This window comes from Gymnogyps californianus, chromosome 6 (genome assembly GCF_018139145.2).
Source record: "Gymnogyps californianus isolate 813 chromosome 6, ASM1813914v2, whole genome shotgun sequence".
NCBI classification, from domain to species: Eukaryota; Metazoa; Chordata; class Aves; order Accipitriformes; family Cathartidae; genus Gymnogyps; species Gymnogyps californianus.
The window spans coordinates 21,377,261-21,403,201 of NC_059476.1; the positions used below are offsets into that span (position 1 = coordinate 21,377,261).

Below are 25,941 nucleotides of genomic sequence, written 5' to 3' on the forward strand. Positions count from 1 at the left end.
GTGATGAAGCTAGGGTGAACTGGTGCCCCAGGGCCAGGACTGGAGACTGCCATCACTTCACTTCTTAAAAGCAGAAGATTCAGAGATCACTTTCACTGAATTTAGCCAAGAAATAAATGCTGTATCTTTTACTGTAAGGCTGTCTCGTAAACACTAAGTCTTAACCGTACTTCCCCATGGGGCAATTACTCCTCTACATTGTCCCTAACAGAATGGGGTTCAGCTGCAAGTATGGTTTTTGGGAAAGGGCTGGTCTCTTGTTCTTGTCTGGAAAGAGCAGTAGCTCTGATTCTAGCTTATGCTGGTTAGTGCAGGACCCAAACTAGCATCAGACAGCTACAGAATAGTAAGATCTACCCAACATTTACAGAAGAATGTCAGAAAATGATAGCATTTGAACCTTTTTATGTTGGTACAAAAGGCTTCTTCCTTTATGGGCTTGTACCAGATGGCATAAAGTCTGTGAACACATGGTAGAATAGAATCCAGTTCTCCCCATTCTGCCTGTGCGGTTTCAAGGGCTCACATAAGTTAAAGGAACACCAAACCCTTCTTTTGTCATTAGTATCAGTAGACCTACCTCTGCAGCACACAGGGAAAAGGTCAGCTGAGGGTATAATTTACATCTGCTCCTTAGCGGGTACATATGCCATGGCTCCCACTCTTTTTCCAATCCCTGCTTTGAACAGATAATACATTTGAAGTCAGATTGACAAAGAATTCTGGAGGCCTCGGCTTTAGTGTTCTGCAAATGGAAGGAGATGCTTGCGAACACCTCGGAGGAGCTATTGTCAGGATCAAAAGACTGTTTCCAGGGCAGCCAGCTGAAGAGAATGGTGAAATTGAAGTCGGAGACATCATTTTAGCTGTAAATGGGAAACCTATTCAAGGACTCTTGTATCAGGTATCAGGCAGTACTATCACTGGGACTCTGGATGGGTAACATGTTAATAAAGACAATGGGATGAAACTACATTTAAACTTAATTATCGCCAGAAGGAGTCAGAATTTGCATATAATAAATCTGATTTCTATGCAGGATTGTTCTCTAGAATTCTTATGGAGAATTTCCTTCCTAACAGAATTCTTACAGAGAATTTCTTCCACTATTTAATTTATAACTTTCTACTACTGATGCACAAAGTCTATTGTTAGATGCATACCAGTTGTTAATTAGTTGGGATCTTTGTTGCTGTTATGCATAATTGGAACATTTTTTTCCCTGTGGTCATTTGTGCTTTGTAATGTCATGCTAAATACCATGCCCCAGATTCAAATCTCTACCAGGTGAGGTAAATCCAGTGTAACTTTTTTACCTGGAATGAGAAAATCTATACATACATGAAGAAATTAAATGGTAAAAAAGGACTACATGTGGATTTATTTTTTTCATCGTAATCTTTTCACCTTATGAAAAATCCCTGGGTTTTGTATATGAATATGCATTGAATAGATAAGATTGGTAACAAACAGAAATGATGAAATCATGCAATTTTCCCACTGACAGGTCAATCATATCATTAAATAGCTAGGGCAAAAGACAAGGTGCTGTAAGTCCTAGACACCTGGAGGGGGTGCTGTAATTGTACTCCTTTTTTTTTTTCTGACCTGGAGCCTGTCCTTCTCCAGCACTGTCTTGCCCTCTGACGTACAGCCTTTTTACTCAGTTTGTGCAGAGGGGCAGGCAGGGTGTTTTGGCCTACAGCATTTTTTTTTTCACCTTTAGATTAAGTATTTCATCTCCCACTACAGCTGAAAGCCACTGAACAAATGTTATGTCAAGGAGGGGCTTTGAGAAAGTCTCCCTTTGGTTATGTCAATATAGCAGTCTGTGGAGCTATGCTGATATAATTGACTGAAGATCTCTCCCTGCCACATGCAGTTTGAATGAATTTGTCTGAAAAATCCTGTTTTCTTCAAGAAAAGAAAAAGAATTAATTTAAACTTATGTGTCTGTTGGTGGAACAAAAGTTTTTAAACAGAACTGACTTGACTTTAGATACATATTCACATAAAAACTATGGTCCACTTATATGACAATCATACAGCAGTGAATTTTGGCCCCCAGACACCGCTGAGAGGCACAAATACTAGAAATTTCACATTCACAATAAAAATTGTCTCCATCCCACTTGGTAAAGCGACATGTACTATAGACTGTGTTCCATAAGAAATCTAATATTCCTTCTTCTTGGTTAGGATGTCCTGCACTTGTTGAGAGGAGCTCCTCCAGAAGTCACACTACTACTTTGCAGACCACCAAAAGGTGTTCTTCCAGAAATAGAGCAGAGTGCCCTGGTAAGACAAACCTTCTGTCAGTAAACCTGCTTCTGTAAACCCAGAAAAACACTACTATATTTTCTATCCAGTCTTGAACAAGGCAACCTTCCCTTTTCTCCAAGGCCCTCTATTCCATTTCTTTCCCTTCTCGGCTTCAACTAAACCTCTAGAGTTCAACTGATTCTTCCTTAGCAACCAAAATAATAGAAATCTGACAGATGTGAAACATGTTTATCCCAGTCCAAAAACTTTTGAATTGCAGTACTGTCATTGGAGTGAAACAGCACATACCCAAGCAGATCTTCTAGTGATGCTTTAAAAATGCTCTACTAGATCCTCAGCCAGAAACTGCAGATATTCTCAACTGCAGCTGTTACAACTGATGGGCTTGAGGTAGCTATATTACTCCCAAAAGTGAGAGGAAAATAAAGAACTTCTCCTATCCAGGCTACCTCTTAATAAACTTAACTAAATGAAATAATGGTTTCACGTGGTTATTCAGCTTCTTATTGATAGTTAGCAGAATCAGGGGGTGGGGTGTGAGGGGTGGAGAGAAAAAAAACAAACAGTAGAGACTGCAGAGACTAAACCAGAGACTAAACCAGTGCCGTTAGGTGTACTAGCATTATTATTCCTGCTTCTTGAACACAACTCATGGACATACACACCAGTACTCTTACAATGAACATGCATTTGCATTACTCCTCCTCCTCCATGCAGAATGGCCCACTCATGGTTCCTGTCCCACCAGGATTTATAAAAGCTGTCCATGGGCAGACAGAAATGACTATCAGGACCACCTCCAGATAACAAACTGGCTCCTGTTGCTCCCCTGCAATGTGCCCTTGGCTGATTTCTATGGTCAGTTGCACAGGAGTCAAATCTGGAAGTCACTTCTACACAATGAAGAGAATATAAACACAAAGTTGAGGCATGATATGAAAAGAAATAAAAAGGGGCCACCTCTAGCAAAGAATTCATTGGGAAAAGTGAGCTTGTGTAGTAGTTCCCTGGCTGGAACTCCTGAAAAATGTGGAAGATAAGCATAAAGACAAAACAGTTATTTAGTGAGAGAGTACCTCCCTCTATTTTTTCCCTGCCTTCCAGCTGCCATTTGATATTTTCACATTGAGATGCTTACTGATATTGCCTCTTCAAATTAATTTGTTCTTAAAGGAAAGAAGATGGGAGATAAAAAAAAGGAGTTACACTAACATTTCTGGTTTTTTGATAGACTCCAGCACCATCTCCAATTAAGGAGTTTGTGGCAGAAATGCCAGGCAGCACAGAGGTAGGAAATAGTATGGATCAGTCTACCAGTGATGGAGGTAGCACCTCTCCAGACCTTGAAGACTGCCTGGATTCTCCAGTGGCACCAGACTTGAGTGAGTCTCCTGAAGAGGACAGCTCAACTTACAAAGAGCAGGAAGCTGAGTTTCAGGAGAAGCCCATACAGAAACTTATGACTCCCAGGGAAAGTTTCTATAAGCGTCTTTGGAAGTTTCATCAAGAAGCTGCCAGTTCTGAAGTCTTGCACTCCTTAGAAGAAGACATGAAGCAGAACTGCTACTCGCCATGTGAATTTGGATGGGCCAAAAGGTAAGGAATACTGAAACCTGCTCTGCAGCCTTTCCTTCGGCTCTTAGAATTTTGAAAGTGAATTGCTTAGGTTTAAGTACAGGGCTATCTGCTTCTAATCACTGCTGATTACTGAAGATTTTGTTTTACCATCTTATTCTGACTATCCTAATCTGCTGTCTCTATTTACTCTCATCTTAGTAGAATTTTGTGTAAGTCTGCATTGCAAGACAGTTATATGAGTGCTGCACTACTGTAATCATTTATGCTGTTCAGCTAAAGCTGGCTGCAGTTTGAAATCAGTGGAAAGACTCTTGTTGACTTAAATAGGAACCAAAGACTTTCTTATTTATCATAGGATCTTTTCATTTCAATTTTCTTAGAGTTGACTTAAATAGGTGCCAAAAATTTCTTTCTTATTGTATGATCTTTTAATTTCAAATTTTTTCAGAGAAAATAAAAAAAACTCAGAAGACAAACTGTGATCAAGGAGCAAAAAAAAAAGTTATTTTCCAGTCTTCAGAAGCCAATAGAAGCCCTGACCCAGAGGAGTTACACAATAAAACACAGTGCAAATGGACTCAGCCTCCTTTTACACTCTTTTGGATATACCAGACACTGGCACACAGAAGACGATCCATTCCATTTTTATCATCTTTCCCAGTGCAAAAGAATATAAATTATCAGAACAGAAAGGACTGGTGGAAAGACAAGTTAAAGGCCTCCTAGAGACCTTTAACTTACAGCTTCAGTAATTTTATCTAGAAACTAATTTCTATTTTTCCACACAGTCACTTGAAATCCTTTTGTTACTCTTGACATTCATCAAGCACAGAACCAGATAGTCAGAGATTCCAGTCTCTGGGGAGTCACCGCACTAGCTGACTGCAAGTCAAGTGGGGCCATAATGGCAATTCATACTTTTAGCTCCTCTCTCTTGAGGAGATTCTTTACTCACATTCATGAGTGAAGCTCCTGCTTACATATATGCTTCTCTACTGCTGAGAATAAAACTAGCAGAAATATGTCTGTAGCAAGCGTATTTGCCAAGAGATACAGTTTCAACAAAACTAAGTTTATTGTGGGAAAATATCAATTCCAAGAAAAGTTTTGGATTCTTCCCAAGAAGGAAGTTCTGAAATAAATGTTTCTGTTTGGTACATTCTCAGTATCATTTATTTTCAGCTTTTGCATTTTCAAAAGGCAGCCAGAGCAGTTTAAGAAGGCATGCATTTTAAACAGTATTTCAAACATAATCTCAATTTAAATGATCTTTCCAGCTAAAAACATACAAAAAACCACAGAAGGAAATAGGCATTAATGAAGGAATTCCTTTTGATTAATGAAGAAATTTCTTTTCTTCAGATTGTTCAAAACTTTCCATGCAAATGTAGAAATCTTCTGATATGAATTTTGGAAGTTCCCTGCTCAGGGTTTCACATGGAAAATTCCTTTCACTCTTCTTCTCATCGCCACCAATAAGAACCTTTGAGAAAGCTGCTTTGAAAAACTTTACCCCATAGTCTTCCCTTGTGAAGTCCAGGTGCAGGGCTCACGAGACCCCAAAAGAAAGTCAAGCATGTCAGTGGAGCTCATGTATGGGCCTGCAGGACCAAGACTCATGTTCTTTCCCATGGTGATGTAGAGATGGGCTAGAAGCTGTGCTATGATTAAGCCACTGCTGGCTCACTGCCTTGAGCTTGTGTAGCTCTGCCAAACACCTTTCATACCCTTTGAAGGTCAGTCAGCACTCCACTAGCACACGACAGCTTCTATGACATCCACATTGACCAATGTCCATTGAACTTACTCTTTTCTTTCCTGTCTCCAAAAGAAAGGAGCAGACTGCCTTTGCTGTTATCCTTAAACATTTCTTTTAATCGTCCCAGTCTTCTTCCACAGTATTGTAAGTATCTGTTGTCCAGCTATTAAAGCACAAACTGTCAGCTTCATTCTCAGCTTTGCTGTGCTACTGGAAATGGCCAACTTCTCATTTCCTCCCTGCACAGATATAAGCTAATAGACTAGATCGCTTCCCTCACTGAGGGCATACAGCATGAGCCTACAAGTTTTTCTTATTTTCATCAGTATTTCAAAAATACCATCGAAGGCTACTAGCTATATCCAACCAAAATGCTTGCTTTGCTACTGTGCTTTATATTTTCCTTCTGACTATATACAATTTTTGAAACAAGAGCTTAACACTGGGGATCTTCTGTGCTTTCATACAAGACACGCAATTTGTGTTCCTTTTAGTTTGTATGTTTGCTTGGGAGACGGTAGACACAGTTCAGTTCTATCAGAGAGCAAAAGATCCTAGATGACTTATATACGAAATGACATGGCATCTTTGCTATGTGAAGCATTAATAAAAGCTATGCCATTTTAAGTGTTTCAGATGAATGAGGTTTAGCAATATTTCAATAAAGATTGATATGAAGAAAACACATACTTTTAAAAAAATGTGTTTCAAGCATTTCTACTAGCTTTAATGGTAAATTTAATGGGAGACAATACTATAGTAGTCTATTAAGAGTTCATTGATGACAACAGCCAAAACAATATTAAACACAACACATGATTACAGTCTGGGCTTGAACATCAGAAGTGCTGAATACTGTGTCTCCAATATAGTGGAATAAAATCAATAATAATTTTAATTCAAGTAATTGAACAAATCCATTGATTTCTGTAGGACAACTCTTATGCTTCAAGGCAAGCATAAGAATAAAAGCAAGCTTACAAAGAGAAGTCAGAACTTGTATTTTTTATGGAGAGACAGGAATTATTCTATATTTCATGTTTCTGGTCTGTGCTCTAGTTAGCAAGGAAAGACCTGTAGGAGCCAGGAATGTGGCAGGCATTCCTTTTTCAAGAAAAATGCAAATATGAAAATTGTAGTAGTATTGTAATGTGCATACCACCTACCAGATAAGTTGTTTATGGCAGATGAAATAATTAATGGTCTAGGAATTGTCCAGTTATTCTTTTCAAGAAGCAACCAAAGTACTAATTAATGCCTTAAAAAAAAAAAAAGAGTGCAAGATTTTGCAAAGGCTGTTGTCAAATTCTGAAAGCTTTTTAATCTTTTAACTAGCTTTGCAAAATATTGATTACTTACTTATTTTTATAGTAACACTGGAGGACCCAGACAGCAATTTAATACCATAACTAGTACTTCAATTAAAATTAAAATAAGGTCATGTGTAAGCAGTAGACCTTTCAGTGGCCATCTAATAAAGCATATGGAGGAAAACCTCAGCGCTGCAATCTTTTTATTTTCCAGCCACGTATGTAATAAGAGTGATGATGACCTATCGAACACAAAATGTATGCCTGAAACTCTCTCTCTAACCCCTATTGATGAAGAGTATCTCACTATCAGCTCAATGTCTGTGACCTCACTTTCACGGGGAGGAAGCTCCGAGACACTCTCCACAACCATGGTGACCCCACAACCACGTGTTTGTGGTCCCTTATCATCCCTGCCTGCTAGAGAGACACATGACAGTGACAATGAATGGGAAGACTTGGAGGAACTAGAGGAAGAGAAGGAAGAAAAGGAAGATTGCACTAGGGTATGTGATAGGCACCAGATTATTAACAAGTAGAATATGACAAGGGAAAAGAAACAAGTTTAAGAATGCAACATTCTTAAACATTAATTTTAACTCATTATCTATGCTATTTCTGCATGGCTTTTTTTACTTTCCTGAATGTCCACAATCTTCAAGTAAAGCAGACCTTCTGCTATGCCCAACTCTCCAGAATTCTTTACCATTTGCCTTAAGGCCATCTCCTTGCTCTTGCCATCTTACTGTTTCTTCAACTTTCCAGCATTCTGCAGTATTATTCCCAGTGTACAAAGGCCTAAAAGCCCTCTAGTAGCCTCTAAAATTAATTGAAGTCAGCTACTTGGTTTTTTTCTGTCATGTTTTAAACCCATGTGGAAAATCACTTTGTTACAGTGATACTACTGTAATGTCCTGATAAGAAAGTATGATCCTTGTGCTAATTACTATTCAAAATATAAGGCTCAGTCCTGCCAAATGCTGAACATCTTGCATTCCTGCTGACAGTAATGAGCTCTGAATTCCTACTAATTGGAGAGCACCAAGGACAAAATTTAGCTCCAGCCATTTCCTTCAGTGGGGCAGCAACAGCAATAACAACAATAATCTCTGCACCCTACTATTGTAATGCTTGTCAGCTCAGGGGACTCCAAGCCTTTCTTTACACATTTCAAATGCCAAAATTCCAGTCCCCGATGGCATTCTTTGCCTTACTAGGCCCTATCAATCAATCACCATGAAGCTCCACTAGGTAAAAAGAAGTAAAATTAATTCTGGAATAAGGCAGTGACAGATCAGAGAAACCCTTATGTATGCTCTTATTTCTACCATCTGAGGATCTGATTCCTATCTGCATATAAGACATAATGGAATATGTTAAAGAAGCAACAGAAAAGCCTACATCAAACATATCTTGTGCTTATTTTAATAGGAAATGGAGATCTTTGTGACTTTGACAAAGTCAGAGAACAACCGTTATGGATTCTCTGTAGTTCTTAACAAAGTGGACACCTGCCTGTATGTTGATGAAATCTTGAATGAGCCTGCCCTGTCTGATGGAAGGCTAAGAAGGGGAGACAGAATCATTATGGTACAGTAATTCTTTGAGTTTATACAGAGGAGAAAATATTTGCAGATCAATGTCATTTAGCTTTGGCATTCTTCCTTTCGTAGGGTCCAGTTTATCACATATTTAGGCATGCAAGTGCAAATGAATCATATAATAAATGTAATTCTGCTGACTTCAGTAGGACAAATTTCAGACTGAATAGATTGTATGACCAGACAAATAACATGAATCATATAGCAGCAATGCAAGACAACCGAGACATTAAATGCCTTCCCAATTAAATGACATAAACTGAATTAATGTAATAAGATAGGTGACATACAAAGGATGCAGGAGTTATGTCCTTTGTAATATATGAATAAAGCCTGTTTTCAGCCTGGTTCATCTTCAATTTGTTGCATTAGACTGTCTTCCTTGTTTTTTGCTACAAGCCCTTGAGTTTCAAGAAAAAAAGAGCTATTTTTATGAAAGCTCTGCATTCAGAAAAATAAAAGTTCAAAAAAGAAATCTTACTGCAATCTTAACTGTTGCATTCACTGACATTAAATACCACAGCAAAGCAGTAACATGAAAGTGAAAACTAATTTAAGTTCATATGCAAAATTCAGAGTGGAGGGAGAAGTACATGATGGTCAATGAGATCTATGACATCATTTTACCGGTTTGTCATTTAGGTGAATGGAATTGATGTCACATCTTTACCATGCAATGAAGCCCTGACTTTACTGCAAAGCTCTCCTCCTGATCTGCACCTTGTGGTTGGTCGTGCCGACAGTGATCTGCGTCCCTCTGTTAGGCCAGATGAGATTCCTGAAATTACTCTCACGAAAGGTGCCAATGGACAGCTAGGTGTGTAGTAAATAATATGCATGCTATTTTGGATAGGGATTACAGCAGTCGTAAGATAATCATAAGCAACTGTGGTCCTGGATCAATATGATCCTGAGTGACCATTACACCTTTATGCTCTCCTCCATCACCCATGACCAAGGAATGGAGAGCTTTATTTTGGGCAAGGCCTTAAAGGGAAGACTAATATCTCTTATTAGACCAATGCAGATAGTTGGAAAAATGATCTTTGTATTATCACCCTATCAGCTGAAGTTTCTGGCAGATCTCCAGTCTCATATTTTTATGTTACTGATATACAGAACTTGTTGGCAGTTAAATAATAATGTCTACTACCTGCTGAGATACATAAAGATCTATTTGGGGGGGGCAGGGAGAAAAAGAAGAGGCAAAATTTGAGGAGGATGAGCCACTGGTTAGGGCAATAGTTTGCTATTCAAAAAATCTCCACTCAAATCCTTGATTGACCACAGACACAAGGCTTTATCTACATTGTGCAATACAAGTGATAAAAGAAATCCCCACAGTGCGAGTATCTTGGTGTTTCTGCAGAACGTGGTGAGTGCTGCACACAGATAAAACTGTAGACTCAGGAAACAGGATAGCTATATTTGCTCAGGTACAGCATGCTGTTTCCAGTTCAGAAACTAGCTTGTTCGGATAGTGCTTGAATATCATTGCACAATTCAGTTTTGCACTGTATAGGTATCTCCTTAGTTGTCATACACCTCTGTTCCCTATGGCGCTCTAAAGACTGCAAGGCACTTAAGCGCTCTGGTAATGAGGGAGTTACTGCTATGCAGCTAAGTGTCTTATTCAAATGACTATTCAACATCAGGTGAAACAAAGCACTATGGAATAGCTGAAGTGTAGAGATGGACAATACCATTTAAGTTTTTTCCATACTTTTTTGACATCTAATTGCATTTCACTCTCCCAGTCCAGCTCTTATACCCCATCTCACTGGGGCAAGACTTATTTATAATGTTGGTGATTTGTTCAACCTATCTTTCAATGACCCACATCTATTCCATTAGGCTGTATGTCACTGACAGTGAAATTCAAAGCACACTGCCACAAAAGATGCTTTCTCTGCATTATTCTAGGATTGAAGCTGACAGGAGGAGCTGGAAGCAAGTTACAAGGTATCTATGTGCTAGAGATAGTGCCTGGCTCTCCTGCCAGTGTGGAAGGCAGTTTGCAGCCACGAGATCAGATTGTTTACATCTGTGGACTGTGGACTGAGGGCATTAGCCTGGATGATGCAGTGAGAGTGTGTGAAGCTGCCACCCAGAATGTCCAAATCAAAGCCACAAGGTAAATCTGAGCATACTCAATCTCAATCCTGACGTTGAAGCAGGTTTCTAAATTTTACATCAACAAGTCAAACAATAAAAGCAAAATACAAGAAAAATGCTTTACCTCAAAGGTCGGAACGTTGCAACCTGATACACAACATCCATAAGATATCTTAACTCCTTGTAGTTACAACTAACACAGTGAGTACAAGTAGACTCATACAACACAAATGAGAACTCTTCAAACTTCATCATCCAAACACAAATGTGAATCCTTTAACTGTAAGGCTGGCCACCATTTTCAGATATCCTCTTCTCTAGGGAAAATCTTTATATTTCCACCACTAGTGCCAACCTTCTCCATAAAATCTCAGATTCACAACTACAGGCAAGAAACTACCTATGATGGGAAACTCTGAGTTACTTCCAACAGCCAAACATTTTAGAAAGGTATTAAAAATACAGCATTTAGTCTGCAGCACGTAACAAAAAGTCATCCCAGGCTTGATCAATAACCTGCAGCTAAGAGTTTCCCTCATCAGTTCTTGGCTGCACTATAGATTTATTGTGTTCTACAGTCTGATATAGCACCAGCAGAGGTCCTGGACTGATACACAAATAGCTTCCAAAGACCTCAGAGGAACAGTCAACTAGTAACCCAAAAGTATGTGAATAACTAAGTTACATAACCAGAGTGAGCGATAGTATGTCTGTCATAGCTGTCTTAACATAGTTCAAACTTTTATCAATGTTTTATTAACTTGCACTGGTCTAGCAGATGAAGAAACTGCAGCCTCATTGTACTTCTTGCTGAACAAGCAGTTAGTAGGCAACACACCCTGACCGTAAGAATTTACAATCTAAGGAGACAAACAGAAACAGCGTAAAGAAAATTACAAAAGATCATTCCCACCTTATAGAGGGGGAACCAAAGCTGAATTCAACAGGTACCACAAAGAAGTTCTGTATCGGGACAGATGGTTTAACATGTTCTTTCTTTTCCCAACCCATTTAAATAAAATGTTTCACTGTTGTTAAATACAGTCAAATATTTTATATACTGATATAAATGCTCTTTAGGAAAGCACCATTAATAAAATCATAGAAGTACAACTACAATTTAGACAATTGACTTTCTAAAAATACTTTCATATGTGCTTTACAAAGCATGAAGCTCTTAATGGCTCACATATTTCACTTTTTCTGCCCCCAGAAATGGCAATCCAGTGGTTCCTATAAAGCAGGAAAATAGTAAGTAAGGCTAATATTTTTGGTTTTTAGTTCAAAACTTGCTTCTGATTTTGGAAATAAGCATAAGGTATTGACTCATCACATTCAAAAAGTTATTAACAGATTGTAACTTGGCATTCAGTATTTCTGTTATGGCCATTCTAAGGATCTGAAGAAAATTTGGTAGCTCCTTAAAGATAGAAATAAAATGTATAGTTCTCTGTAAAAAAAACATTTATTGCATTTTGCATGGTCAGTTTATATTTTTTTAATTTGTTGTTATTAAATGGGAATTTTATGTGGTCATATTTCAACATCTGTTTTGATTGGAACTATTCTCTAAGGGGTTTTCCAGCACTTTTAGAGCTTCTATTTAATATGAGCCACTACTTCATCATGTAGACCAACTTTTTAAACTGTTATCAATAAATCTATAGAAAATCAGAAACAGGCAGCACCAATATCCCTTAGTTAATATAGAGCATTCCCATCAGGGGACGATATTTAATACTATAACTGACACAAAACTTCAGTAATCATCTGCACTACAAAGACTTGACCAGAATTGCTCTAGCAGTAGAAGGAGTCTCAGCAAGCAGAGGTTGCGTCTGCACCATCACATGGAAGGATACCTACCATGTCTACATCACTGCGTAGAAAGCATGTTAGTAGCAAGTAATACTTCCCAGTGTACATTTGGCTGGAGTGTTAAGTCAGGCCTAACCCACAGTTTCATTTACCTGACTGGATATCTGAATGTTTTTTTAATCATGCAAAGATGACCTGAAAAGGTAACCCTGGACCAGAATTGCTCATATGCCTAAACTCATCTGAATACTGGCATATGGCTACCTGAAGAAATTATTCCAAGTCAAGCTCGTTACAGATTTCCTACTCTACAACAACTAGCCATGTGTTTGTTTTTATAAACTGAAGCAGCTTATTTCACCTACTGAAGAACAAGCTTCTTTGAATTTACTACAAGACACAGATAAAGCTATGTGTACTCTCAGTTACTGTGATATAACTAAAGCACGGTAAATGCATATCCTGGTAGGACCTTGCTTACACGTCCTTGCTCCATAAGCTTTGCAGATTCCAAGATTTCTCAAAACACCTTCAAAATAGTTTACTAGCCCTGATCTATCTCTGATACAGATTTATGAACTCGACAATGGTACAGTTACCTGCCTCTCTTATAAAACAAGATTCTTCCCTTTTATAAGGCACTTAAAAAAATCTATAGTAATTTAGTATTTGGTGTTCTGTTTGCTATCATCTCTGATAGATTTACAGATAAATCTATAATAATTTGCTATTAAGGAAGCAAGCCTTCATTTTATAGACTCTCTTGGTTACAAAAATGCATACTAAAATTGCAAATGCAACAGGGAGCTTTTTTTTTTTTTTAACAATAGAACACTCATCATTTTCTATAATTCATACATTAAGAGTACTTTGTGGAAGACAACTAAGATCACCAAGATATGATAAAGCAAAACCCCAAAACTGGGGGTGGGTGGGTAGAGGTGGGAGTGTCAAGAAATGCACATTTTCTTCTTACATATCCATCTCTGCAGACACTACCACACCCTGCTTCTTCCTCTGCCTGATCATTGCCACATGTCTAGAATGACTCAGTCTGATCTCTGATTGTTGTTTCAATTTTAAAAATAGCAGTGACTGAGATGCAATATCTCTGCAATTCATGACAGAATTGTTTATATCACTGTGCAAATTGGCAAACTTAATCATGCAGTAATAAGCGTCTCAAACTGCCTCATATAGTATCAATATTGGATATCGATGCTTTGTTTAATAATCTAAGCACAGAGTTTACATTTCCTTGTGTATATGAAGGTTAGCAGGAGGCCTGTCAGAACAAACCTACATGTATGCTTTTAGGGCCACCTGCTGAGACAGAGAAAGCCAATATTTCTTTCTCAAATGAAAACCTGAATTCCCAAGAACAGCATCTGCTGCATCAACATGGTAAGGAACTTTGTATTTTTCAATTAGGGTTTGTAAAATTTTGTGCCCTCTCTTTGAAAGAAAAGAAGTCTGTAGGTGGTACTGGCAGCACCTGGGAAAGATTAATTCTTCATAAACAAAACTGCCTCCCTCAGAGTTTCAGAGAACATTTATACATTACCTGTTGTCCATCTGGTGTCTCTGACCCTGTAACGTGCAGCTTTTAAAGCTTGTTTTGGAACCTACTCACTGGGAGGTAAAAAGTCTACAGGGATAATGCACAGAAGGCTCAGTTCACAGTTCAGGAGTGTAAGCCCACATAAGTCCACAGGAATTTCTTTGTATTTTACATGTCAAATATAAAATGTTTTATCATGTCTCTGAATATGATTTTGAGTGTTATACTATAGAACATTTCACCAGTACAACTGTATAAAAATTGTTGCTGCTTTTTCACAGAGGAACATTTGGAGGAAACAAACTGTGGTGCTCAGCAAAACACTCCCAGTTCTCCGGAATGTATGGTAAGTGACAGTTTTATCAAGTGCGAGATGGTCCATCAAGCGAAGTGAGCTATACGGAGTGAGATTTTTTCAGTAGTGGTATTTAATGTATTTGCTTCCTCTCCAGTTTCTTTGAAACTGTGAATATAATGCATTTGGAGAGTGTCCTGTGAAGCGTTGAATTGCTTCAGCATTCACGGACTAGAACGTGCTGAGCACTTCTGGGGTCAGACTCTTCTATTGCTGTTGTTCAATGTATAATATCACTATTTTACCAGCTTGGTAATATAAGCACGACCCATATGATATAGCCCCTCCATTAGGTCTTCATAGCAGCTTACAAGATTAATCCTTATTTTAGAAAGAAAGTAGCACAGGAAAAAGATACAGAATGCCACAACATGGGATTCTGGGGAAAACAAGTGTAACTGTAATTGTGAAGCATTTTCCGCAACAATCTTTGAAACCTGGGAATTACACATTTCATTCTGAAATTCTCAGATGGGGCATTTGAGAAGAGGGTAAAATTACTCCAAACCTTTAGAATATTATGCAACATTGACATAAACCATAACGGTTTGAATTTGGCAAGAGTAATGCCATTTTTGAAATGATGAATTCCTAAAATACACAAATGTGTTCTTTGAAAAAAGAAGTAATTTCCATGCGCAACATACAATGCTTCAAAATTCTTATGAGTGCAAACATCACTTCTGTTTGTGCAAACGTGGAAAATAATGTTACTTGGAATTGAAGTTACCCACATTGGGACTCATATTTCATGGGAATAGATTTACTAGTTTTCTCTTGATTGTGGTTTGCAAAAAAGGGCTGTCTCGTGTTAAAATTAGACCTCCAACCTGGCAGAAAAATTGGAACGATTTTCTCACTTTTGATTAAGCCATCACTATTACTGCTTCTTCCACACCATTTAATCCATGATGGTTTATCTGTTCAACTTGCTAAAATAATTTCTGAGGATGATATTTGCAACATTGGAACTAGTCATGCTGCAAGTCATAAACATTTCTAGCTTGCTGCTATTTCTGACATAATACTTGACCCTAAAAAAGCAGCTGATTTTAAAACTGAATGAAGTGCTAAAGCCAAACAGATGGGTATGTTGCGGTTGCAATGTTAAGATTTTCATTACAGAACAATAAAATAATGGAGCATGTACTGTATTACTGTCATGCTGGAGATGAGGGTGACTTGTTTGTCAATGAAGGTGATTTATTTGACATATTATTAAAGGATTACAAAAGTACATGTTTCCTTGCTCTTAAGAGGTTATTTTCCCCTCCAGCAATTATTAAAAAAGATTATGGAACTAAGTACATACTATTTTCATTCTGATACATACATGCAGCTGCTATGTTAATCACTGGAAGCTCTATGCACCTATTCAAGAAAAGGATATCTCCCACAATCTACATCAGCCAGTGAGGACTGTAAAGCATAATGAGGTTCTCTGGTATTAAAAATGCAAACAAAACACAGCCCTGAATAAACTCCACTTTAGACTGCATCCTTGTCTACTGTAGGACTTCATTATTAAGATTGAGCTGGAAAAAGCAGAAAATGGAAGCCTAGGATTTGCACTGGTAGGTGGAAGAAATGGCAGGGCTATCCTAATAAAAGCCATCAGCCCGGACAGCATTGCAGATCTAGATGGGAGGCTTCAAGTTGGTGACATCCTGCTTAAGGTAATGTTTGTTCTTCATTGTTTTGGCCTAAATTTCCTTAGTTACTCTATAATGAGCATTCTCTTCAGTATAAAGGTTGTGCAGATTGGAAATCTGAGGCTGCTTGGCATAGTAACATGTAGAAGATGGTGTCCCTTGGCTCCTGGGGGTCCGAGGGCTGTTCTGGCCCCCCCACCCCTTGCCTAGAGTTCAGCTTCCTGTGGGAGTGGGCCTCTCTACAGCTGGAGGTAGCTGTTGGGCACTCCAGCAGAGAGGCAGACCCAGAACAGCAGGGCAAGCAGCAAAGTGCAACTACTGCATAGCGTAACTGTGCCCAGTGAAGATTACATGTGAAAAAAAATCAGGGAAACAAGAGTTAACTGACCAAGCATGCATATAACAGCTAACCAGGAGGATACTGGAAGGAACCTATCGTCGGTGCCAGTTAGGTATTATCAAGACAAGCAAAAAGCACTGGAATTAGAGCTTTTGAATCTTTATTTAAAATCTTACTATCTTAACCACCTTTTAATATAAATAGTCTTTTTTTTTTTTTTTACTCCAAATTATTTTTTCTTCCCCCTCCAGGAGTTTCAATATTTTCATTTGCTTTTCCATTTTTCATTTACTTCCATCTCTCCTCCACCTTCCGTCTTCAGAGTGGGGCAAATAATGCCCTCTTAGTGTCTCAGAAGAGATGCAGACTATACTTTCGTGGTATACTGCTGGCAATCATGGCATAAAGAAGTAGAGAGGAGAGGATCAAGCAAGTTACTAATATGGGAGGGGATGAGGACACATGAAGTGCAAAGAAATTATATAAAGATTGCTCAGTGCTGGGATATGTGATTAAAAAAAGCTTTCTGTTACAGGAATCTGGAAGTACATATCATTGCATTTTTCAGGTGAATGAGACTTTCGTGTCTGGTCTGCCACGCCAAACAGTTATAGATTTGCTGCGCAAGGCTCGAGGCACTGTTCAACTCACTGTCTGCCGAAGCACGGCTTTGCATTGGGCTTATTCAGGCAATCAGAGCAACAGTATACTTTCCCCCCCAAACACAAAAGCAGACCCTGGTAAGCAGCTACATCCACTCAGTACATGATAAAAGTGGGATTATGTGTTGCCTGAATTCAACTTTCCTATTAGCAAAACAATTCAATATTACTAACTGTAAAGTTAGTCTTGATTCATAGCTGTAGATACAAACACATTCTTCACCCTGATCTGCAGATCTGGCTAAGCTACTCAAGACATAGGACCGCAGGGAAGGAATGCCCAAGTATGATTTTTAAGTCTAGGAATAGTGGAAGCAAAGCTGCAAGACCCTCAAAGGTGCTTTAATTCAGCTTATGTTTTTAAGTCATGAAGGTTCCTGGTCTGATTTTACCCAATTTTATACAACTCACTGATGGAATCACAGCCAATTATTGACCCAGCTGCTAAAATACATTTCCCACAAATTTCACATCCCAGCACTCCTACCTTATCTCTTGGAAGCACTACACCCCCTGTTCTGCCTGGCAGACAGCTCCTCTCCCTTCTGTGCTTGTTCATGTTCAAATCCAGAAGCATCTGCTCCCAGGTTGATTGCTATTAATTTGAGAGCACATCCACCTGTATAGGGCAGTACTTAGAGAGCTGACTAACTCTAATGGAAGAAACTTGTGCTGCAGGCTCTGCTGTACTGAATACTCAAAATTTAAATACTAATTAAAGCTGGGAGTGGAAGCAAGGGTATACTATTACCAATAGATTATGGGTTTATATTCCTCAACTTTCTATTTCTTTGAACACTGAAATGTTTCCTATAACGTGGAGAACTTCAGTGGGAAGAACATAAAATTCCTCCTTAACATACCTTCTGGCCTGCTCGTTACAAATTGGAGGCTTTGTTTCAAATCTTCTCAGGCAAGAAGCCACTGCCATTGCTATTTGCTTTCTCCCCAGCTGACTAGGAAGAGATGCACAGTTGACTGTGGGTTTTGGACACATTTTACAGCAAACATTTATGCATCTAGTCAGCATTACTGATGCAAACTTACCTGCATAGGTATTTTAGGCAATTCTGCTGTTTGGCAGCAGCTGCCTCTAGGGTTCAAGGATCTCAGTTTTTTCAGTATCTGTTAGACTGAACCTAATCCTCTTGAACTCCTAGCCTGTGTCATGAGCACTGGACACCCCTTCACTTACTGGAAGCCACCCTGTGTGTTTGAAGAGCAAAGCTTTTCCGTAAGGATGAGAAAGCTACGCTCAGCACTGGCCTGGAAGGAGGATGTTCACTGCCCATCTCTATTCTAGTTTAATTTTGGGGGTTAATGATGCAAAAAAATGGAAGGATGGCCAGTTATAAAAAGGCTGATTGAAGCTCTTGCTCTATTAAGGGCTGTGCAACTATTCTCGTTCACTTCAGTGAGACTAGCCTTTCCTCCAGCTCTGCAAATTCAGGGAACTAGCTGTGGGGATATTTATTTGCATCTCACATGACATTGCTGAATTACATAGTTGCTGGAAAGTTTAAACTGTTTTCCTGGACCAGCAAAACCCAATGGTATTATAGAAGCACTGGTATCAAAGTTGATCTATGGTATTTGTCCCTTAGCACTGCAAAGGAATGGGCTGGGTTAGGAAGGGCAGATTTAAATTCTGCTTCAGATTTTTTATAACTGCTATTGATACAGAGGTCTACTTCAGTGTATCTTCTGGCAACGTGAATTATGCTTGCTTCTTCAGTGGTGATATACGGCATTTGTGCTGTACTAACCCTCTCAGAGCATCCATGGAAGGGATATTCCATGCCAGTTTCTGGCACTGTATCTCAGTGCGTTTTCCAAGATCAAAGTCCTCTGGTGTGGGTGGCACAGAAGAAATGGATCTATATTTTCATGGTTTATAGGCATTTGATTTTGTTTTCTGGTATTCAGATAGTGCTGAGGGAAGCCTGCAAGCTCAGCCTGTTTTCACTTTCAAGGAAGAAGAAGAATCCAACCAGATGTGCACCAAGGTAAAATCTGAATCAGATTTCTAGAAGTTATCAGGCAGTGTACTCGTATGTTTGTTTACAAAATGGGTTTGCTGCAATGCAGGCAAGAACCGCACCTTCTTAATGAAAAAAGATTAATGTGAGGGAATTGTGCTGCAATGACTGGAACTGCTAACATTTGAATGAGTCAGGAGATTCCACTGAGATAAGAGCATATGATTTGTATAATATATATGCTAAAAGCGCGGGAGAAGGAACGTTGCATATGCAAGTCTAGTTCTGGTGCTTTATAATATTGGAATGAATGACTTATTAATTTTACCATTCTTTCAGTATTTTAAAACAATATACTTTAAAAGATTTCTATTCAACTGTCTTCCATTAATATTCGTAACTCCCAGGCACCCAAAATTCTTCAAATATGGTTATGTCTTTTAATCTTAGTAAGTCCTGCAAGACATTCCACATCAAATTTTACAGCATCTATTATGTCTAAGTTTACGACTGTAAAACCTCTTCTCAGAAAATGTGAGAAATATAGGTCTTCTTATCCTCCAGAACAAATAAAAAAACCAAACCCTGCCTCAACCAATATAATCAAACTAGAAAAAGAAAAATGGAAGAAATCCTTGATGTGAATAAGCTGAGAAAACCTTGAAGAGGAATTTGTTTGAGGAAGTTTTAAGTACACTGTTGGAATGGGTGTTGGAACTAAACTGTTAGAGACTGGTGAAATGTAATATCAAAACAAGGTCATGTCTATAATCTCACAAAGAAGTACACCCAAGAAATAATATCAATGAGAAGTAGGAGATAGTACTAAGGTTACAGGTTCCTCATTAGATCTCTGAGTTAGCAAGGTATTAAGGCACAAATTTAGTTTTAAGCATGTGGTTAAGTCTATCTAGTTCAGCACGGCACATGCCTAACTTTAAGCACATGCTAAAATTTTTTGCTGAATTGGTTCCATTAACTCTCTCTTCTTCGTTATTTCCAGCTTGCCTTTAGCTGTCTCCTATGAATAGGAACTATTCATGCTTCACTTCATAGAGCACAGCTGCCATCTACTCCAAAGATGTAGACTTTGAAAATTACAAACTACCGAAAAAAACAGATGCAAAAAAGCAGCAGTAAAATACCTTTCCTTGGCAAACAGAAAACAAAAATCCATATAGCATTCTCCAATCAGTGTAGTCAGTAGGTGCAGGAACTGGGTAAATGAATTCATGGTCAAATAGGCAGCCATGAATTCCCCTATTCTAATGGGGAAATACAAGCACAAAAGTAAGAAAATAAGGTATAAGTGGCAGCTACCCTTAAGATTCTGTGGGGCATTCAGTAGTTTATACTGTGTAACATGCCAGAGTGGTTTCTGAGTGCATCTGGAATATTAAGCAGGGAAAGAAGAAGAAACACCACTCTGAACTAAAATTTAAATAATTATCTATGAAGTGTTAAAACTGAGAAGGAGCCACTACCACATACTAATGGCAGGCATCCTGCATGATTATTTAAATGCAGGACCCAGTTATCATTCTCTAGGATGGAAAACCAGCAACCAATACTATTGCTTCTATTGCATATAGAGGGTGATCAAGGGTCTACCTTCTCTGTTAGTTGAGTGCTTCTTCAGTAGAGCAGCTGCACCCTGCTTCTAACAGCTGGCATCGTTGTGTCTGAGATTAAAAAAAAGGAAATTATTACCAACAATTCCATCTCAGACACTGGTGCTTTCTACTGCCAAGAGCTGGGAGGTGAAGAGTAGGGTGTGACTCATGATTCCTGTGATTGCATTTTCTTAATGAGATCAGAAAGGATATAACTAACATGAACCTTTTCAAAGTTTAGTCATGCATGCTAAGTTGTAGAGATATCTGAAGACTGTATTGTTATGAAACTCACAAATACAGCTGATGTAGCTTTTTACTCCCAATAGATACTGCAATGCTGAATTAAAGTTAGGTACTTTCTTCTGAAGGTGGAAACTATTCTATTTTCCCTTTCCTTCTTGAGTGAAGGACACATTTTTGTCAGATATAAGAAAGAACGTTGATGAAAGTAACTATATTCTTCCTGTGTACGGATTTTTTCACAGCTTTTTCTTATTTTAAACCTGCAGGATCCAAAAAGTACACACAATTCCCCTCTGCAAGGTCAGCTGGCTGGACAAGACTATAAGGGTATCATCAGTAACATTTCAGACAGGTAAGTCTTTCAAATGCAGTAAAACTATTAAAATAAATAGTATGGGTAATTTATTCTTATATTTCCAGAGCTGTCCTCATATGGCATGCAAATGCACTCAAGTGTCCAAAATGACAGAAATACAGTTCTATTGGAATGCAGCTCCATCTGCAGTGACAGTTGCTAAACAGCTTCCACACAACTACTAAGACAAATGAAACAGAAGCTTCTAGATGTAACAGCTCATGCAGACATGCCTAAGCTAGCTTTAGCCTTTCTAGCTGAGGAGGAGAGAGAACAGTGGTAGCACTGTCATGTTGGTGTGGGCAGGGTCCCCGTGGGTTTTACTAAGTGTTCCAAGCAGGTCTTGCAGCCTGGGCTGGACCCTGTGCTACTATGGCTGTAGCGATATAGATGTTGAACTCCAGACATGTGGGAATCAAGAGAATTTCAGGATGTTACTCCAAAGAAAGTACGTAGTACAAGAAGAGAAGAATTTTACTTCAAATTTTAAATCTATGGTACAATGGGAAATCAAAGAATAATGGAGTGTTGATAAGACATGGGCAGTTTTGTCTATTACAATGATGCAGACTATATGAAATATGATTATTTTCTTTACCACTTATAACCCACATAAATGGAAAAAAGGACTAAATATTTACATTTAAAACTTAAAATTTTATAACAACAGTATTTGGCCAATCAATTAGGGATTAAAATCTTCCCTAACTTACCTGCTTGCAGAGATAAAGTTTGGAAGAAGCTTTGAGAGGATCTGCAAGTGAGAACATCCATGTGAACACAGGCACACATTATAGTTGTATTCTGGATTGCAGACATATCTGCTACCTAAAACATACTTAAGTGCTCTAAAATCTTCTAAATACTTTAGGAAACAGTAACAAGCAAAGCCTATTTAGCTATGCTTGCCTAACAACTGAAAAATGTTATACATGAAAAATTGTCCATAACTGTGACAAACCTTACTTCCAATCATTTTGGGGGCAGCTTTTTATACAAAGTGTGTTCTTATCTCTTTGAAAAAAATAAAATACCACATACAGATAATAGTGTTTTTCACTAGCTATATCCGCAAACACTACTCCAGGCAAAATGCTACTATTACTCCTCGAACTTATGTTCTTCAGAGTTCACACTAATTCTTGAAAATAGTTGCTCAAGAAAGTTAAAAGTGATCAAAAATAGATTAAAACCAAAACCTTTGTACCGTTCAGATCATCAAAGCTTCTGCCGCTTCCATAAGACCATTCAACTAATGCTGTTTTACAGGTCACAGAAATACGCAGAATGTGAAGGCTGCAGAAGAGGGAGTCAGCAGTCTGAGTCAGACAGCTGGAACAATGAAGATGATGATATGCCCCACAGGATTTCCGTTCTACCTAGAAGTAACCATGCAAAAACTTCTCTTGTTTCTTTAACATTATAGGCCAGCTCCTCCGTATATGTACAGTAAGAACAACACTAATCCCCTGTATACAAGCTAAGGATTTGCTCTTTTTGTCTCAAAGACCAGGGCACTCAGGACACAATTTTTACCATTGATACATATGAAGGCCATCAAACCTTTGCAACATCCACAAGAAGGCAGCCTACATCAGAGGCTCTCCAACTCTTTTGGAGAACTGCTAAGAGGAAGGAACATGAGTCTGAATGTAGTTAACTGAACCCAGGGAGGGCAGCTCTGCTGGCCATCACCCACTCGCCACTGGTCTGAGCACCTCTGCTTTGGAACTCCAGTTTCAAAAGGATGAGCAACTTTTTATTTTTATTGTTTGGGGGGGGTGGGGTGTGGTTTTTGTTTAGGTTTTTGGTTGGGATTTTTTTTTTTGTAATATTATCTATCATGTCCTTCCCCAAAGGAAAATCTCTGAATACCTGGATTATACTCAATTTGGTGTACAAACTGAGCAAATAAGAGGAAAAGACAGTTGTTGAATTAATTTGAGCAACATCATGACATTTGTTCAAATCATGCACTATTGGATAGTGCAAAGAAATGACACATTGGCTCAGTGGCCGAACAAAAAAAATGAACATTGCAATTTGGGTCAGAAGCAAATTTGCAGGAGCTTCCCAGCACATAATTAAAAAATTGAAATTCTTAGTTTGTCCCAAAATGAATAAAAGCAGATGGATTATCTTACAAGAGATAGAGTAAACAGACTGGATGTAGTAGAAGGCCTTTTTGATATATGAATTGCAATGACAAAGAAGGCTTTGAGAATTAATGGAACAAATTCCAGGAGCATACTACAAAATGTGCTTGTTATCACTGGATGCAATAGGTTTTTGAAATCATTCTCCTCTCTCCCTTACTGTTCCCATACAACTCCTCAAAAAAGTAAATGAAATGCTTACACAAAAACGTAGGATGAAGGGTCAAAGTCTCAAGACTTTGTTCCCAGAATCATGGAATTTCACTTCATATAATAACTTCATTAAAACCTCTAGGACTGATGTGCTTAAACACATACTGAAGCACTTTCACAGCTCAGGTGCTAAAGCCCCTCTCATACCAGAAGACAGTTTACAGAGAGAATTGCCTAGTTGTTCCTATAAGAAATTAAGCTGCTTCTGCCCGAAACAAGAATAATTTGTGAAAGGAATCATACTGAGGATACCGCAGTATCCCATAGATTCTCTGAAATACAGGTCTCTCCCTGCTTCTTCTTGCCCTGTGGAAGGAATGAATTGCTGATGGCTCTTATCAGAAGTAAACCACAGTTATCTCCCTCACACTACCAAGCTGTGCTGGCTAGCAAACAGAAAATTATAACTGCTACCTGCTCAAAGTTTGGGGGTTTTATTCCACTTGATCTGGATGGAAAGAGAAGTGTATGGGAAATAGCGTGCTCTGTCTGGAGCGGGGGATCTGTCTTCACTGGTACTCTCAACTAGTTAATAGAAACACCCTCGCATCTGTGAGGGTTAGAGAACAGAAAGTAAACAGCGAGTGTCATAGAAGCTCAGGCAAGGCAGGTGCAAGTTGTAGCCCAGACAAAAGCATAGCAAGCACAACTCTTTTGTAACGGAGATTAGTTAAGAGTAGCAATGACATCTTACAAGAGGAAAACAGAGCGTTGCTCCTTGTCTTCAGCCTACAACAAACCTGTGGAACAGATCATCAGGTTTTCTTTGAGACAGCTGGCATGTTATTCTTTGCCAACAGTAGCCTATGACTGAAAGGACAAATCCCATAACTCCTCTGCCTCAAACCACTATTTTTTACCAAACAAGCTACTGTTTTTACTCTACATGGTAACAGAAGTTTTTCAATTGCTCCAGTAGAGTAGTGATATGTCTGGAGATATAAATGTTTATCCATCTTCTTAATCTGTCAAGTTTTGGATCAGAATATATACTTCAGGATGAGCTAATTAGTAAAACTGAATCCTGATCTTGGTGCATCAATGGTACTTCATATCTTGTTCTTGAAGGGGAGTGTGAGGTAAGATGAAAAGAACAGAAAACATTTTCTTACTTTAGGGAGGAAGAACTTGCAGTGATTATTCCTAGCAGTGGGGTGTGGCAATACTAATTTTCAGGAAAGTGCTGGAAACATGAAGATGATTCCCTGTGAAGATGTGGGCAGAGTCCCCTATACCAATACAAACTAGCATTAAAGTTTACAATTCTGCAAGAACAGTTTATTTAGAACAGACTGTATTTAGAAACGGTATGAGGCAATAAGTTGCAATAGTTGGATCTGCTTCCAAATTACATGAAATGTGGTGCTGGTTGTATCCATGGTGCTGACTTCTTCTTCTTTCTGCTGTGAACAAAAGTAAGCCAAAAATATTTTTTCACATTTCACTTCCACAGTATAAGCATCAAAATGTACTTAAGTACTGCAGCCCCCTAGTTTTTAAAGCCAAGACTTTGCACTATGAACAATAATAATTAAAAACTCCTTTGTTTTTTTGTTGATATATAGGCAGAACCTTTGCTTCTGGAGATGAACTGACTCAGTTAATTAACTTTAAACCATCACTGACTGGAGTAGGTCCAAGGACTGGCATCACAGGTCTTATTCGAGGCCTTCAGTTGCGGATTGAGAATCAAGAGGTGTTAAAGGAGTTTATGGTAAAGTGTGATTCCTTCTGAAGATCTCAGTGTTTAGCAGAGCTAAGAAAGTGACTTTTAGCAGCCTTCTGCATACTGTACGGGAGATTGACTTGTATATCTTTACTGACACCACTTTCTCAGAGAATTATTCCAGCCAGAATGGGGCTTCTGCCTTACTGTTTGGGTGATGCTACTGTATTTAGATCTCTCTCTTTCCGTGCAGGTCAGGCTTACACTGTTCCCTGTCCAAAGATACTGCCCACATGGAATGAAAAATAAATAATACACAAAAGTAGAGTATGAATCACTTTTTCCTAGACAGACTTCTTCCTATTACCCCCTCAGCTCTGCTGAACATCTGCCTAAGAACTATTCTAGAGGCTGCACTAAAGCAAGAAATCCATGCTGCTAGGGATTCACTAGTGTTGAAACACTTAGTTGATGAAAGGAAAATGTTTCACACAATGCTCCAGTGGTCCATGGAACTCATTGCCACAAGACGCTATTAAGGTCAGGAACATTGTGAAATTGAAAAGAAAAAGTAACATACTTCCATAGATAATGAAAACACATAATTACATCTGATGGCATATAAATCATGAAAAAGTGTAAAATTAGGAAAGCATATCAAATCTCTTGTTTCAGGATA

The 25,941-nt window shown here is 38.6% G+C and overlaps 1 protein-coding gene across 1 annotated transcript in view; it reads left to right on the top strand.

Moving 5' to 3' along the window:
* The window catches only part of FRMPD2 (FERM and PDZ domain containing 2), a 50,118-nt gene that overhangs the window by 18,860 nt on the left and 5,317 nt on the right, over window positions 1–25,941 (top strand). Inside the window, exons 19-33 of the mRNA XM_050899139.1 lie at window positions 690–904; window positions 2,200–2,298; window positions 3,515–3,879; window positions 7,355–7,436; window positions 8,362–8,520; window positions 9,174–9,348; window positions 10,455–10,665; window positions 11,860–11,897; window positions 14,307–14,371; window positions 15,895–16,056; window positions 16,941–17,112; window positions 18,961–19,040; window positions 21,139–21,224; window positions 22,497–22,612; window positions 25,162–25,310. Coding sequence (XP_050755096.1) covers window positions 690–904; window positions 2,200–2,298; window positions 3,515–3,879; window positions 7,355–7,436; window positions 8,362–8,520; window positions 9,174–9,348; window positions 10,455–10,665; window positions 11,860–11,897; window positions 14,307–14,371; window positions 15,895–16,056; window positions 16,941–17,112; window positions 18,961–19,040; window positions 21,139–21,224; window positions 22,497–22,612; window positions 25,162–25,310 — 2,174 coding nt within the window. The remainder of the gene's footprint in view (window positions 1–689; window positions 905–2,199; window positions 2,299–3,514; window positions 3,880–7,354; window positions 7,437–8,361; window positions 8,521–9,173; window positions 9,349–10,454; window positions 10,666–11,859; window positions 11,898–14,306; window positions 14,372–15,894; window positions 16,057–16,940; window positions 17,113–18,960; window positions 19,041–21,138; window positions 21,225–22,496; window positions 22,613–25,161; window positions 25,311–25,941) is intronic.